The sequence below is a fragment of the Amia ocellicauda genome, chromosome 16, assembly GCF_036373705.1.
Source record: "Amia ocellicauda isolate fAmiCal2 chromosome 16, fAmiCal2.hap1, whole genome shotgun sequence".
NCBI lineage: Eukaryota > Metazoa > Chordata > Actinopteri > Amiiformes > Amiidae > Amia > Amia ocellicauda.
In genome coordinates, this window is record NC_089865.1 from 15,942,666 (window position 1) to 15,960,453 (window position 17,788).

The 17,788-nt window shown below is 41.5% G+C and overlaps 1 protein-coding gene across 1 annotated transcript; it reads right to left on the reverse strand.

The window, feature by feature from the left end:
• Positions 1–353: 353 nt before the first annotated feature.
• LOC136711932 (integrin beta-2-like) lies at positions 354–17,279 on the reverse strand. Its single transcript, XM_066688527.1, has 11 exons — positions 17,112–17,279; positions 12,467–12,659; positions 10,597–10,767; positions 9,590–9,831; positions 8,947–9,102; positions 4,327–4,392; positions 2,580–2,770; positions 1,869–2,101; positions 1,566–1,785; positions 892–1,100; positions 354–442 (listed from the first exon to the last, which is right to left on the reverse strand). Exons 1-11 carry the CDS (start codon positions 17,277–17,279, stop codon positions 354–356), a joined length of 1,938 nt encoding a protein of 645 aa, XP_066544624.1.
• Positions 17,280–17,788: the final 509 nt, after the last annotated feature.

Consider the following 17,788-nt stretch of genomic DNA (forward strand, 5'->3'; position numbering starts at 1 on the left):
AATAACATCAGAATGTAGTTAATGCTTACTGATGAGAAATCAGAATGATCAGGATATTAAGCATCTTTTAATATGTTTATTTTAACACTGTATTTATATAGTCCCCCTCAATAAGTCTCAAACACTGCTGTAGGTTTTCCAGCTGAAACTGTGAGCAATTCTGTATCCTTTGGGGGGATACAACAAAACAAGAAACTAATGCGGGAATGTTTAAGTTTAAAAATGTATCATGTAAAATGTAATTTGTATGCCTCTGTAATTTATTAGAAATATTAACAATGTTTCTCACTTTATCTTTCATTTTTGATATTTTCAAAACATTGAGTTCTGTTGAGTATTTTCACAGTAATCCATCAAAGCAACAAAGCCAAAAGCCCAGTCAATAACAAGACCCCAGATGTGGCCCCAGCAATCACGGCCGATGATGGAGCCTCATAGCATTCTGAAAACACACACAAATGTGCAAAATTAGTGTTACTGCTCTAGTTTCATAATAATAATAATAATAATATTACTCGATTTCTTAGCAGACACCCATCCAGGGTGACTTACAATTGTTACAAGAGATCACATTACTTTTTACATTAAAGTTGTAATGCAGGTCAAACCCCTATTATGATATTGTCCGTGGTAATCTGTGATGGAGATTCACATAGATTGCAGGAGATTCCAAGGTAATCATCTCACTGGTGTACAAGGATGGCAGGTGGGTGGGAATTGTTCTGCAGGACAGGGGCCAACATTGTATAGCAAGGACTGTGCAAACACTCTCTCCAGAAACTCTCCACACCTGGGCTTCCAACCCAGCCGATGTAAGCCTTGTGATGAGTTTGATGTTCTTCTCCCATACCAATTGTACTTTTCAACTCAATTACAATAAACAAAACTCACCTCTTTCCTTTCTGATCTCCGCTGCATACTGTTGTTGCCCATCCAGTTCCGTCATTCTGAAGATCATCCAGCAGTTATCCTTGTCCTTTTCTTTACAAACCTTCACACTTCCCAGATCATCCTTGATGGTGTAACTGATTTTCTGACATGTTTCACTGCAGTTATTGTCAAATGGACCAGTACCAAACCCCAGACATTCAATACAATGACTGAAAGAATAAGAGTAAAACCTAATGAGAAGGCAGGTTTTGTCCCCCATCTTTAATGTGACACTTTGAAACAATGAAGACAGTGTAGCTGCCAGGGTACTCGCACATTAAATATGATTGTGAAATACTTAATTGATTTTCTATGACCTTGATTTGCTGGTGATCTTTTAACATTATATCTTATGCAATAATACAATCTTTTAATGTATACTTTACACTTTTGTCTGAGCAGTAGTGCTCCCAGTCAAGGTTTGGTTTCTATACAGAAAAATAACCCATAAGAATGTATTTTTACATTATACTTAATGCATAACATATTGAATTAATGACAATATTTAAATAGTTTGAACATAAAAAAACATTTATCTAATGATACCTACCCAGTTACTGTTAAATAAGTGTACATTGAACAGTGCCCTCCTTTATGCACAGCATTTAGAAATATGTTTCACATTGTTCTCTTACGCGTATGTTGGGCAGGGTGATAGGCAGGCTGGGCACTCTTCACAGAAGGGAAGCTGGTATCCAGATTGGCACTGACACACATTGCACTCACAGTTGCCCCTGCCACTGCACACAGCACCCCTGGAGTTCCTGCAGCCCTCAGTAGACACAGAGCACTGGCATGCAGAGCCTTGAAAACCTTCATTACAGATGCACTTCCCACAGTCACACTTGCCATTTCCTGTGAACAGAATATGGACTCACAATCAACTTCAAGAACAATCTCTTTCAACTGATCTACAAAATTATGTAAAATATATCTACCTCCACAAACTTTGCCTCTGTTGAGCTCACAGTTCATGTCATCACATTCACAGTACTTCCCGTAGATCTTCCTGCCATCTTCACTGGCATGGCAGCTGCAGACGCCGCACACACAGTCTCCGAGCCCAGAGCAAATGGTGCCATTGTCTTTTCGGCACGCCAGAGTCAGATCCCTCTCTGTCTTTTGTCCAACTTTACATTCACACTTCTGACCAACATAACCTGCATTACAACTTTGAAAGAAGCACAGAGATAGTTTATTAGTTTCAACAGTGATTTTACTGCTTAAATGAGTGTGTCAGTGGAGGATCCAATAAAAATGTATTTTGACAATGCTACTAACATAGCTTGGGAAAAAGCTGGTTAGGAAGGTTTGTCATATCAACTCCATGTGCTATGAACACTTTTCCTAGAAAAGGTATAATCCTTAACACTGTCTGGATTATGCTTGTCCCATTATAACATGAAATATCCAATATACTGTAGGAGATGGGCAGTGAAATGATTTACCAGTGGATTCAGAGTTGAATAGGAGTCATCTTTACACTGAGAGAGGTGTGTCTACAGAATACACTGTTCCTCTGTCATGCTCTTGGATCAGTAAGCTGCTATCAATCAGGTGAGCATGATGGATCCATTGACCTCTCATTATGATTTCTCTCACAAGTTACAACTGTGTACAAGCTCTCAGTATTGTATTAGAAAAAGTACCTGCAGATTCCACACATAACATTTCCAGCGTCGGTGCAGTAATCTTTGTGAGAGTCTGGGTTTTCATCACATTCACATTGACAACGTGTTGATATTTTCACCACCATTGTCTCTGTGAACCCCAGAGGTCTGATTTCAAAGGACTGCTCCCCCATGCAATTCCCAGCTGTCACTGTCACGTTAAAAGTAATCTACAACATTGAAAAATAAATAAACAGGTCAAGAATGATTTAACATGCTAATGATACAGATATTAATGAAATAGAAATAACAAAGAAATACATCATATTTTTCATTAGTTTGTTCAGTGGAATTATCGCCAATAAATATAAAAAATTGAGAGAGTGCTTGTTTGAGGATATTCATCGTCTATTTGTCCTCAACATTTTGAGGATCCTTCATGAATTACCAGAGTGATTATTCGGCCTGACCCTGATTACTGTATCTCTGAAGAGTTTTCAGAAGGAATTTCTTCTTGCCTCCTGATTGATTTTGACATTGCTGCACCTTCCTTGTGAGCCAGTTGTTGGTCTTTTATCACCACATATAGATGTATATGTGACTGTGACACCCTCTGGTAGTTGATTGTGGCCAACAATCACAGTTGATGAGAGAGACTACATAATAAGATGACAGTTGATTATAGATCATAGATGAATATTTGAACCAGTCAGTGAACTTATATAGTCTTAAAGTCCCATTTAATTTGCTCACATATATTTGAAATCCATAAATGTTTACTGCATGATTACACTTATTAGGCCTGATATTGTGTTATTACAAAGGAGTTGTGCAGTGAAATGCATAGTAAGATTGTCTATGAATATTAAATGTCATGTCCTCAACTTGAACTCCATCAGGTCTCCACCAGATGTCGCTGTTTCCCAAGTTTTCTTGTTTTGCACAGCTCTCTGTTCACCCTCACCTCATTAATGCATAATAGATCCCTGCTTCCTAATCAATGAGCACACCTGTCCCGTTTCCCTAGCTCATCAGTGCCAAGTATATATATCCCTTTGTTCCCTGTGCTCGGTACGAAGTCTTGTTTTCTTGTAACATTCTAAGCATTTGTTTCTGGTATTAGCTTTCCTGTGTTTCTGCCTGTAGACTGTCCCTTCGATACCGATTCCCTGATCTCCTGCATTGTCCTGTTTGCCCGTTTTCGGTCTATCTGTCTGTTTTCTCGACCTTGATTTCTGGATTATCTCTATTGCTCTGGTTGCCAGCTCTAGAACCCTTGCCTGTTCTGTGGATCTGCCTTCTCCCAGCACTTGGGTCCTCAACCCCTGTCTGCTTACCACATTACAAAACCATAAATCATTATTTTGAACGCGTTATATTTCACTGTGTAATCTTTTTAGTATTATGTACTGTGTATGGTTAGATTTAAATGCTTTTAAAAACAATTGAAAAGTGTACTTACATCATACGCATGTTGTATTAGAGTTACAACATTACTGGAGTCACTTGATAGAACACCAACAGCAGACTTTGGAATCATTTTTGTCAGATCCTGTGAGTATAACAAAGATGCATTAACAGGGATTTATATACTGCAATTCACATTGCTTCTCTTATTTGGGGAACAGAACTGTTTAGCTTGAATTACAAAGGCTCCAGTTTGTGAATTATGAAATAGATGTATTTTCTGCAGTCGGCTTATGTCCAAACTTATCCGGTGTGATTATATTTTCTACGTATAATAAAATTAGCTTTACCTCATATACTTTTTTGTATTCTTAGTAACAGCAAAGATGGGTTGGATGTTATTCTCGGATGACTTCTTTGCCAGCTGCCCCACTGAAGGGTAGTCCTGGGAAACAGAATATTCAGATATTTCAATTACCATATGCTCAATCAATGGATTTTTATAAGGCAATTACACCAACACATACTGCATTATATATATGGGATTAGCATTTGATATGTTTTCATTAATCACATAATATTTATATTTGTATTTGAACATTAAAACAGATTATACAGTTTCATGCGAGAGGTGTGTGCGGGGGGTGGAGTTTACATGGAGTGTTTATAACTCATGAAGTGATGATGTGCGTGCACCTTTGGTCTGAAAACTCAGGAGAAACAGGTTTGTGGCCAAAATAAATTGTCCCAGAGTCAATCCCAAATAGTCAAGTAAATTATGTAAAAATTTTAGAAAATTTGTTTTGTAAAAAAAAACAGGAAAAACACGCTACTAAGATCGTATATATCCGTAAATTACCTCATTGTAAACGTACAAGATAACTGGTCAGTTTATAGTGGGGTTTAAGGTAAAGTAAGTTGCTGAAGGACGTTTCATGGTTAACAATGGAAAGCTGTTTTTTTGTTTGTTTAGTATTATCAATGTGCTCTCTACATTGTCATGGGTCTATTATCTTTCAAGTCGGAAGCACTGCCCAAGGGGCAGGGGTTTCTGCGCACTTCCGTAGGAACCCCATCAAAACGTCACTCTATCAAAGCTGCCATTGTCCCCTGCGCTCGTCACTCAGAACAGGTCCCTTCCCACTTCCTGTTCTATAAAACGTGACGTCTGCGCAGGTTCATCCTCTTTTGCCATTTCGATGGTCCTGAGAACGTGAGCTCTCTGTCTATGTTTGTAAAAAACATTCAAACTGCGTATTTCGGCTGGCTGGCTTAATTTCATAGTGTTGTTCAACACCGTTTTCGCTACATATCGTCTCTGTCTTGTTGGTGTTTAGTTATTTTGATAGCTAATCCCGATTCTGTTCCGTCCGCACACCGAAGGTCCAGCTGCGATTTCAGTTTCAGTTTCGTTCACAAGATGAGGCCCCTAAAGATTATTGGTTTTCGGTCCACAGGGCTTTTTCCTTCACAGCAGGATCACTAAATGTGTTGTAAGAGATCTCAGCCGCATACATCTCGCTGAGAACTGACTCTGCTTAGACTCCTTGTCCGTGTGTGTAGGCCTCGGTTTTAGATCCCGCTACGGCTGGTGGTCTACTACATTACATGATTTGTCATTTGACTTACATTTGTACCCATTTATGTAGCTGGGTATTTTACTGGAGCAATCTAAGTGATGTACCTTGCTCAAGGGTACAACAGCACAACCTTCCAGTTATGTGTCCAGACCAACCCTAAACACTACTGCATAGTGCTGCCTACTACCCTTGGACCCCTCGGACCCTGGACTCCGCGTCACCTGGTGTCCCCGGAAACCGCGACACACATGGTGTGGTTAAGCCCATGGTTAAGCCTATGGGCCTACGTGGCGCTGATATCTGGCACCTGGTACTTGGTATACACAGTGTTCAGTCCGGCAACAGCAAGGTTGTGTTTGATTGGTGTTGCAGTGCCCACCATTGCCGGGTGGAGATGCACTTACAGCGGTGAGCCCGCTAGGCACTCCACTTGTCGTGGTGGCGTTTCAGTTGTTGTGTGCCCCCTGGTGCAAACACTGACTGGCGCCCCCACTGCACGTTTCCCTGTTCACGCGCGTGTGTGCTCGGCGATGAGTTCGTCTCACCCCTGCCTCTGTGCCGGCTTCTCCTGCTGTGCCCACTGCCATGACTGCACCTGCCATGGCAGCTGCTTCCCCCGCGACAGTTGCGCCTGCCCTGCCTGCCACGCCCCAGGTGTACGCTGCTGCGGCCACAGGTATGCACACAACCAACAAGGGCGAACAGTAGAGCGGCACCCACGGGCCCCCTCCCCTTCCTCTGGGCCGCCACTGCCCCCCTCCCTGCTGCGGCGTTGATGCCGGAGGTCCAGCTCTGTGGACAGGATGGACCAAATTTGAACAGCAGGATGAACAGCAGGATGCGCTCTCCTGGCCGCGCAGGCAGCAGCAGAACAATGGGTCACTCCCACACCGAGCCGCTGCAATCTGAGGGGAGTCTGTCTGCTCCATCCCCTGGAGACAGCAGACAAGCGACCTGGGAGGAGGACCGCCTGTCTCTCAACCCGCACACGGGCTCAGAGCTGGAGACGGAGCTCATAGAGGAGGAGCTGGTCTCAGCCACCCCTCCCCCTCTGTTGAGTGAGGACACTCCCCCTGCTCCAGTGGGACAGGACCGGGAGTTTTGTGACTCAGAGGCTCGGCAGGGCCTCGCGACCTGACCTGTCCAAACAGGCAGTGTCGTGTTACAGAGACCCTGCTCTGGAGGGCTTACGAGCGTGGAGCCCAACGACTCACCTCCGTAACACAGAGAGCCTGCTGGCTTTATATATTGCCCAGCTGGCCGAGCCTCAGGAAGCACCTGATGCATCATCACCAGCCCCACCCCCTATCTCAGAGATAGCGTCAGCGGCCGATTTGCTGGTGACTGTGATGTGGTCCTTGGCAGCCACTGTGGCGGCACACCGCCAGGTCTGGCTGTCGCAGGCAAGGCGAGTTCCTGAGACAGACAGGACCCGCCTCATGGATGCCCCCATCTAGCTGGGCTTTACCTTTGGTCCCACACACACCCTCCAGGAGAGAGAGCAGTCCCTGCAGCTGGCCCGGGTTTACCCCGTTGCACCCCAGGCTCAGCAATGCAGACAGCCTGTTGCAACTCGATGGTGGGGACCCCCCCGACCGTGGCTCCCAGGCCACAGCCCGGGCCACAACTCCACCCTCCTGCCGACCTCCGTCAACATCTGAACTCTGGCAGGCAGGCACCCCCCCCCAGCAGTCCGGCGCCCGGCTAGACTCCCTGGTCCCCAGCAGACCGGCACAGCACGCACCAGGAGGACGGCTGGTGGACCTCCGCCCCCTCCTCCTTCTGCGCCGTGACCCTGATGCCTTCCAGCAGCCTATGGCCCACCCTTACACCCACCAGCAACTCTCCAATTGGCACCTCCGCATCCAGGACTCCTAGGTGCTCCAAATTATATCAGTTGGCTACTCCCTACGGTTTCAGACACGCCCACCCCCCTTCCGATGCGTGGTGTGGATGCGAGTGAGGGACTCACATCCACACCATGTTGAAAACGCTGCTCTCCTGTCGAAGTGAGCAATTTGCAAATCACAATCACTTCAGTTCAGGTACTCTGCTCATTTCTCAACCATTGAAGAGTGTAAAAATGCCCATGTCAGCCTAAGCAGGTTTAAAATGACAAATTTTTCGTACATTTGTGCCTTTTTTTAATTATCAATCATTCAACTTTGTACAGAGTGAAATTATCATACAAATACAATAATTATGATATGTCTGGCAACACTGACACGGTTTAATTTGAACAAATTGTCACATGACAGCCATGGATTTGGTGATGTCAGTGTTTCGAGTATTGTTCTCACATGTAAAACACCCTTTCTGGCATCTTCCAGCAAAAACAGCATGAGAGCCGTAAAGCTAATTTAAATTTGAATTCACTCCTTTGCCCTTAATTTACATGATCGGGTAAACAGCAGCTTGTCCCAAGTGCAATAATACAATTGCAGGGTGTGAGAAGTGGCAACGCACAATTGGCCAGTGCTGCCCGGGTTATGAGGGCTAAATTGGACGGGTCTTTCTCAGTTTATCAATAATGAGCATCCCCTGCCAGTTACCTGGGTGCCTATAGGTGTGCAGTTCAACTGGGGGGGACGCACCTCTTCAATTTCACAATTAGCGATTATAAAACATAGTGGAAGAAAATTCTAAATGATTGGTGATTACAAATTTACAAAAAAAAACACAAGAACAATTAATGCATTTATACATTAATCTACAACTCTGGGATCCATAACTTACTCAAACTGTTTTTCATAAATTTAGTTTTAGGGTTTTTTCTGGATAACCTCCACATAAGCTTGTCACTAAATAAATTAATCACACATCAATTACATTGTGTGTGCCATCATCTTTAATTTTGTGTGGGATTGCTTTAATATATATACCTTGTCCTGACACCATTGTCAATGGATCAACCCAGTGGTTGTATTAATTTCTAATTTTTCAAGTTAGTGATTTATTTCTGCCGTTGGAAAATGTATGAAGCATCTGTCTGTCATTTGTCAAACATCTGCCTGTCATTTTCAAACAGGCACCTGGACAATTCTGACACATGTGCGCTCAGTGCCTTTGGTTTATGTTGTCACCCAGAAATCTGGCTATACTTGTATGATATATATTTATTGCTAATGAGGGTTTACCAATATAATTAAAATGTTTGCTTCTTCATGCATTTTTAAATTTAATTTAGACAAAGTGTTATTTTTTAAACTACGCCTAGAATTATTTGAATACCAACATCCCTCTGAATATTCGAATACTCGCGCCCATCCCTAATATACATGTCAGTGATGACGAGTCTATTAAAACGTCAATTTTTTTTTCCATTATCTATTTTCTATGCTGTAGTAGATTAAGAAAAATGCCATATACTCCAGACTATAACCTGCACTTCCAGAATTATTTAATTTCATTGTACGCACCAGTTCATTGCTTTTGGAGTACTGATTCCCTATCAGATGGCATTCCCCATCATTGGGTTTAAGAATGGCACCCAGTTTCCCATCTCCAGCCATGTGGAATCCATCATCAGTAGTGTAGACTAATAGACGAGTATTATTCCCCCAGCCGATCTCACGCTGTAAGTTAAATGACACAAAGTACAGAGTCGCACTGGAAACTGAGGAAACTGAGCAAACTGAGTAACTTCTCAGTAACTGTATAAACAGTGAAGGATGATATTGGGAACCACACAACTAATGCAGTCTACTTTAACAAATAACATAACTTGTGTATCTATGAAATCCCCAGTTACAGTTTTGGAAAATTGAGACATAAATAACGTCATTACACATTTCAGTCATTTACAAATATAAAGGTATACAATTAATTAACCATACTATTGATTTATTTTAATAATGTCTAATAATTGAATTCTCACAGCACTTTAAATCACATATTGTATAATTGGCATATTCAATTTGCTGTTGCCAAGTAATACGTAATGAGAGTAACTACAAGTCTCCTGAAATTAATCATTAAAATCAACATATACTTGTTTACATCTGTGATAGAAGTGATCGGTTAGCACAGTTCTGTGAAATATATTCAGTTAAGCATGCCTACCTCACAGACTGCAGCCTGCATGATGGCATCCAGACCTCCCTCAGGTGGGTCGAGGTTTCCTGAGATATATTGCTTAGAAACCTCAGTGTTAAACATGTTTTCGTTATTAGTCAGGCTCAGCACGTGTTTGAAACCGAATGCTGCCTGGCACTGGGTTTCCTCCACTGGACATGGCTTCTGGAGCTTTTCTGGATTGGTGTTTGTGTATGGCAGAACAGTTTTATCCACAAATGAGCCGAATCCTTGAAAGACCAAACAAAGCTGGTTTCAATAAGAAAAATGAACACAACCAGATGCTTGTTTGATTACTTGCTTTTTGGTATTGTTTTTGTGAACAGGAAAAACATCAAAATAAAATTGCATCTCCATGTAAAAAAACACTTTCAATGGCCTCAAAGGTATGCCTGCTGTACTGGTTACCATTCACAGAAAACTAGTTGAAATTCAGGTGGAGGACATGGATATGATTAAAATAAATTGCCTTAAGAGCCTACAAGTAAAAGGAAGAAAAAATGCAATTCAAGCCCATCGAATCCACTATGAGTCTTGATCTGGATATGTAGCCCAAGTGTTTTGTAAAGACTTAGTGGTGTGCCTGACACACTTGTTTCACTCATTTTAGTTTTTATATAAGTAGCTCTGAAAGTGCATCAGTAATCCAGACAAGCCTGAACAGATGCAACAGGTATAATGTTTCATGTGTTTTTAGAAGCCCACACTTCTTTAAGATCTTTCCTGTACTGGATTCTGTGAGCAGTGATAGATGTTTGATTCCACATACTTGATAAATGCAACTTTCCACCAACATGTGATATTTCCTGTATAAATTAATTAATTAAAAAGGTCTTCATTATTCTCTGTGAGAAAATATATACAAATTAGCTAACTATTTTGATGATTAACAAAATGGCTTATGAAGAACAATAGTATATTCTTCCTTTACTCCAACAGAGATGTTACATACCATGACCAATTTTCAGTTTGTTTTATCAAGTAAAGATGATTACCTATGGCTGCATTAGGAGTGATCTTTTTCAGGGCCAGTAATATTTGCTTCCCCAGTGTCTTCACGTTGTTCAGATCATCTTTCATGGAGTAGGAGAGGTCCATCAGAGAGTACAGATCCACTGGATAGCCTTCTGCCCTCTTGAATGTCACAGGGAAGATGTGCGGCTGATCTGAAGAAACAACACAAAGGTTATGCTTAAGGGCATTCTGTAGATTTTACAATTAGGTGCTGCAAGACACATTTTTCTATCATCTTCCAAAATGCGAACAAGAAGCACGTTATAAAAACATAAAACTTTTAGAACCCTTGATAATGGATTGGATCCCGGATCACAGACAAAGCATAGTTACTATAGAGATCTTCTTCGAGTTTTTTATGGACATAATATGGTTGACTACTGTCTTCAAGAAGATTTAACACAAAACAATACCTCCTTCTGTGTAAACACAGGTCTGCATTATTGTACCCTGCCAACACTGTCTGTTGAGCTCCCTCTGCCTCATTTCAAACCCCCACCAGAGACAGAGAAATGACCAATCACTGAAACCCTGCAAACTCTCCAATTTGATCCAATCACAGCCCCTCCACTGCAACCCCACCCCTCCCTCCTGTGTGGATTATAATTTAGCAAGGGCTGGTTTTATATAAGCAGTGTATTAATCATGGAGCTACAGAGGCTCTCAAAAGTAATCACCCCCTTGGACTTTTCCACATTTAATTTCATACAACATGAAATCAGAATGGATTTAATCTGATCAACACAGAACATGTCCATAATATCAAAGTGAAAAATATAATCTGCAGATTGTTCTAAATTAATTAGAAATACAGAAAATAATTGAATGCATAAGTAATCACCCTCTTCAGTCAATATTTGGTAGAGGCACCTTTGGCAGCAATTCCAGCCATGAGTCTATGTGGATAAGCCTCTATCAGGTTTGCACATCTGGACACAGCAATGTTTGCCCATTCTTCTTTGCCATCACGTTGGATGGGGACCTTTGGTGAACAGCAATTTCCAACTCATATTCTCACATATTCACTCACATATTCTCAATTGAATTGAGGTCTGGGCTTTGACTGGGCCACTCCAGGACATTGACCACTCCAATGTGGCTTTGGCTGTGTGTTTGAGGTCATTGTCCTGCTGGAAGATGAATCTTCTCCCAAGTGCCAGGTCTCTTGCAGACTTCAACAGGTTTTCTTCCAGGATTTCTCTGTACTTTGCTGCATCCATTTTGCCCTCTGTACTGTACTCCATGAGATATTCAATGCCTTGTAAATGTTCTTATATCCTACCCCTGATTGGTGCTTTTGAAGAACCTTTGCTTTGAATGTTCCTTCATCTTCATGATGTAGTTTTTGTAAGGAATTGTACTAACCAACTGTGGGACCTGCCAGAAGCATTTAACCTGTATTCAACCTGTAGACATTTGGTTTCACCACAGCTCAATCAGGTATGTCATAGCAAAGGGGGTGATTACTTGTGCATTCATTTATTTTCTGTTTTGTGTTTGTATTTAATTTAGAACAATTTGCAGATTATATTTTTCACTTTGACATTAGTGTTGATCAGTGGCAAAAACTCCTGATTAAATCCATTTTGATTTCATGTTGTAGTAATAAAATGTGGAAAAGTCCAAGGGGAGTGAATACTTTTGAGAGCCACTGTTATACAAGGGTATGGGCAATGTCCTTATCACAATTTGCCTTAATATGTTTTAATTATGAATTATTGTACGATTTAGTATTTCAGGTTTTCTTTTTCTCTCAGACAGAAAACTGTAAAAACTGTTAAAAAAGACTAAGAACTCAAAACTCCCTACATACGAATAATTAATGATTAAATAAATGCATCAAATACTCACTGGGTCTTAATTCCAGCTGGACAGTTTGAGGTTTCAGCTGAATGGGGGAGCTGCCCCCTTGCAGAGGAACATTATTTTCTGCAGCATCAAAACCCTGAGGATTAATAATGTCTGATGTTTTACAGCCCCTCTCCTCCAGCTTTGCCTTGGTGTCACAGCGGGCTGAGCCGGGCTCTCCAGGATTGAGAAAGTTCTGTTTAGGAAAAGACAGTTATCAGCCTGCTTTTGTGTATTAAATGTCCTGAGCTATAATTTAAACAAGTATACTCCACCAAAGGACAAATTGTCTTTGGCAAATCCTGTCCTTACCAGTGCTTTGCACCAGGCACAGAATGGTCCAGAGACAATGCAATCATTACAGTTCACATTCACTCTGGGGCACCCATACTGGGAATGATCTGAACATAATAGAAAGATGAAGAGAAACGAATTGGAACATTTTTATGGAAACAGCTGTAGGGTTTAAAGGTGATGAGTTCAATTACAATTTTCATTTGAAATAAATGATAAAATCTAAGGGGGAGCAAATTTTACATTGGTGCAAATAATTGAAATTTACTTTTTGGTCTGTTTATTAACATTCTATTACATGAGTCTGATGTTTAACCTACTGACTGCTGCTTCTATTTATATGTAGCCAATCCATCATCCTTTATAACTTTTTAAACATTTTTATTTATTGTACACATATCTGAATAACATTTACCGTGGGCCTGAGAATATGTTACTTAATCTCGACCAGCATAAACCTTTTTGCTGTAAAGGGAAACAGTCTTATGGCCGACATAGAAATACTGAAATTGTACATCATGAATGCTTTCTAGTACTTAACATTTGTGTAGCTTGTGTTCATCCTCCATCATTAAAGCAGAGAGAGAGACTGTTGAAAATTTAAACACACCACTTTGTTGCATCAGTGTTAATGTCACCCCCCAAAAAAGGCGAAACTTACAGTCCATCTCCTGAAAGATAAATGCCACAACTTGCAATAGTGCAATAAATAAAGCACAAGCACGTTAAGATAGGACAAAGTGTATTAATGACCTAAATCCCATACACATTGAATAGAATGATCAAACACAATTTCCTCATGTTATATTCTTAGTGGTTTCATGGTTTAACCAGGCATCTTTGAGTCAGTATCAATTCTGTATTGTACATTGAGTCAGCAAATCTTTTCAAACTCATACAATATTTAAGTTTGTCCCAGGTAACACAATTTATTAAATTAGCCAGCATGTACCCAACTATGCCACCTCGGTTTTAAAGAGGTGATGACTGGCACACTACTCTCCTCACCCCACAGGTTTGGCAGATTACCAGTATACCACCCCGGGAGGCAGAAGGTAAGTACAACAATCTTTTTTTCTTTCAGGTTAAAAGTAAGAAAGAAAGTGTAGGGCATGAAATCTACATTGCTCCACTCACAAAACCTCAAAAAACTATCATAAAAGACCAGTGGCAACAGGTTGGGGGTGAGCCTGGAGAAGCTGGCTTGCCAGCAGGCTGTGGACCCTGAGATCATGCCAGTACTTCACTGGTGAGTGGAGGGGCCCCCACGGCCATCTTGAGGAGTACTCATCCCTCACTCCTGAGCAGTCAAGGACGGCATCTCACACAAGCTAGCACTCGATAGAAGTGTTTGGACCAGGGTACCTTGTGGGTGTTCAGCCCCAGGGAGTGCATGGGACCCTCCCCAAATCTGTGTCAATCATGGGAGGGCCCCTGTGAGGTGCTGTAGTCAGTGGGGGAGCTGTGCTAGTGAGACAGACTTGCTCCCTACCAGCCTCAGGTGGAGTTGGGCGTCCCTCTAGCACCCAAGGGGCCCAGGGAGCCAGTGTGGCCAGATCAGCCAGGTAGTGAGCAGGGAGGGTGGAGCTCTTGCCCAAGTGGGGCCAGTGTGCCCGATGACCCCCTCAGAGACTTGGGGACTTTGTGGGCAGCCTAGCGGGTTGTTTGGATTGGACGGGACAGCTTTCTCTTTGAATTCTCAAATTCTCTTTAAAAAATGTTGCTCTCTCTTAAGACCACTATTGTTCATGTGAAAACCTTGTGTTGAGAAAATACCATTCCTGCTCCACTGGATATGAAAGGGAATACAAGCTACAATTGATTATAAATTTAATTGTAAAACTACCACTAGTCACCGAAGCTTAAATCTCCACCAGAAGTGAGGACCTAAGAATTGCAACACTCCTGAGGTGGGTCAGTGTAGCACTGTTTCTGTTAAATGTCCATTACATATTGAAGAACTGCATTTCTTTCCCTGTGTGTCTGTATAAACAAGGTCTCTGTGTCACTGTCTCACTGTGCTACGGTACTGTGCTATAGTTCAAGCCATAAAAAGAAAATGCATAGTCCATGCACCTTGCACACCAAAGATTTTAGCCATTCGAACGGGTCCCATCCAGCCCAGCCATCAAATACATGTTGTTTACGTATTTGATTTTGTAAATTGCGGAGGTGGCTAATGACACTCTTTACGTTGGAGCCTGTGTCTGGTATAAAAGTACAACAAATATCCACCAATAAGGGTCCAAACACCACCCTCTTTAGCTAATACATAATCTAAAGCTGCTCAGTTCTGGAGGGTGACTAACCTATTAGCCTTACTTGTGGGTCCGAGAGCTTCAAAACCCTTGAGAGTTGAATTTATCAATGTTTCTAATTCAAAAGCAATTTCATCAATTGGGTGCAAGGCCTTAACTGCACTGTACCAGGGGAGAATGCCTACCCCAAATTTTATACCTACAGTGGATTGGTGCAATTCAATAGGAACCTCTTAGGAACCTCATACTGAAAAGACCTGCATATCGTTTTTTTCATTTCTAGTTTATAAAAAACTATTAAAAAAGACCTGCTTATAGACACACAAACACTGAAAATATATTTTACTAACTAGAATTTGACTCACCACTCTTTGATAAGATTATCTGATTACTTCTTTCACGACTGAGCAGGCCCTTCCGGGATCAGCCTGGGAAGCAGGACTCCAACTCAGTTTTTTAGAGTAGAGCATTTCCCTTCGTCCTTCAGACGCCACACAGTTCCTCCTCCCTGCAGACCCGGGCAGGCCGGCTCAGTTGCTCCAGTCAATCAATCCTGTCTGTGACGCCAGATTGTGGTGGGAAAAAGTTTTGGAGTCGGGAGTTCAAACATAGGCCAGCATGACACTGTTCCTCAAAGGTTATGAGGTAGTACAAAGCTTTTATATCCCCTCTGGGACATACCCTCAAGAAATTTGACATTTTACAAACAGTGTCTGAATGGTCATTTCTAATAGCTAGCAGTGATTTCACTGGCAGTCTAAACTAAGCCTTCCCATCTTATCAATATTATAATCAATACTCATGAATAATAATAATTAACTTCTACATTTGCCAATTGCATTAGAAGTTAATTTGCACATAATAAGTTGCAAGAAAGGAATGTGAGTTGCTGATAACAGAAGAAAGGAGTGATAGAAAAATGAAGACAAGATTGCAGGCCATTAAAGTTACTAACACGAACTCCAGAGTCATGGCTCACAAAATACGAAGAAAGACTAGAATATATATTTTTCCCCCACAAACCTCTTCCTTGCAGCTGCTTGTAATACAAACCTTTTGATTGGATTTCCGCGACTCTTCAGTTGGCGTAAGGCTGATTTATACTTCTGCGTCTGCGTCTGCGTCTGCGTCTCTGCGCACATGCGCGGGCGTTCGCCTGCCCACACAGCTGTAAGGTGGACGCGTCCATAGGGGGCAGTGTCGCGTTAACACATCACAATCTACAGAACACGAAAACGGATTTCTATGGTGCACCTACGATTGTATGGATGTAAATTAACAATACTGTTAATGACATGTTATTTTATTATTATTACAGAAACTACACACACACGTACAAATTGCATCCTGTATGTGCAGATATCTATTGTCTTGCTATAGTTGGCTAGAGACTTAACACTAGAACATACATACACACATCTCTGCGTATGTGGATTTCTCCTGCATATCCATTCTTATATGTTACAATATATTTGAATTAGATACATATATGGCGTTTGTGCTGTTAAACTCCTCAAAATTAATGAGCTATAAATACGTTCTTCTCCAACCGCCAGACCCGCAGTTTATGTGATAGGCTATAGCCCACTGAATAATATAATAAATATAGCCGACAATATGGGCTTTGTAATCAAATGAGTAATTGTGAAAGATTTATAATCATGTTGATTGGTGAAACACGCTATTTGCTACATCATATATTAATTATTTTAATTATTTATTGTATTAGATTTGCACTTGATATAGCGCTCGTCTGATCGGCTCAGCAAAGGTCTCACTTTCCTTTGGAATTAAATCCTGATCATGTTGTAAACCCGGGTCTCTGGATCAATGCCTTGATCAGTCACTGTTTGATCATGATGCTACCTGTTCATTCCGTCCACGGAAAGCAAAGTACATTTTACCTTTCGTCCAAAATGGCCAAGCACGAAATATGTGGCCCTTTCGTGGGATAAAATGTGAATTATGTTCACAAAATGTGCAGTTCGAGGGACAAAATACTCATTATGTGGACAAATGCGTTTAGTGCATGCATTTTAAATACTTTTGCACATCACCACATGGTTTCTCGGCGTCGGCGCTACACACAGACACACGTTGCACACCAGCCCCCAGCACTCAGCGATTGGCCGCGGCTCTGCGAATATCCTGCTCAGCCAATCAGCGCTGTTGATCTCGGAGGAGTAACGTCGCCGCGTCTGCGGGCCTCTGCGGGCTGCGCTTACCCAGAAACCCCTGCTCTGCGTCGCTATGCAGAGACGCATACGCGGACCTACGCAGAAGTATAATGTAATCAATACTCATGAATAATAATCATGAACCTCTACACTGCCAATTGCATTAGAAGTTAATTTGCACATAATACCTTGCAAGAAAGGAATGTGAGTTGCTGATAACAGAAGAAAGGATTGATAGAAAAGTTAAGAAGATTGCAGGCCATTAAAGTTACTAACACGAACTCCAGAGTCATGGCTCACAAAATACAAATACAAGAATATATATTTTTTCCCCCACAAACCTCATCCTTGCAGCTGCTTATAGAAAAAACCTTTTGATTGGAAGTACTTCTCACTCTGGATTTCTGCGACTCTTCAGTTGGTGTAGTCGTGTAGCGTAAGGTACACTTATACATGTCAGTTAAAGAAGTGAATTTAAGTAACACCTTATGAAGAATCCTAGAATCCTAGAACCTAGAAACTCAATTTCTGCAATAATTGGATGCAGACACCAATTCCAAAGATATAAGTTCTCAAATTTATTAAAAACAAAGATA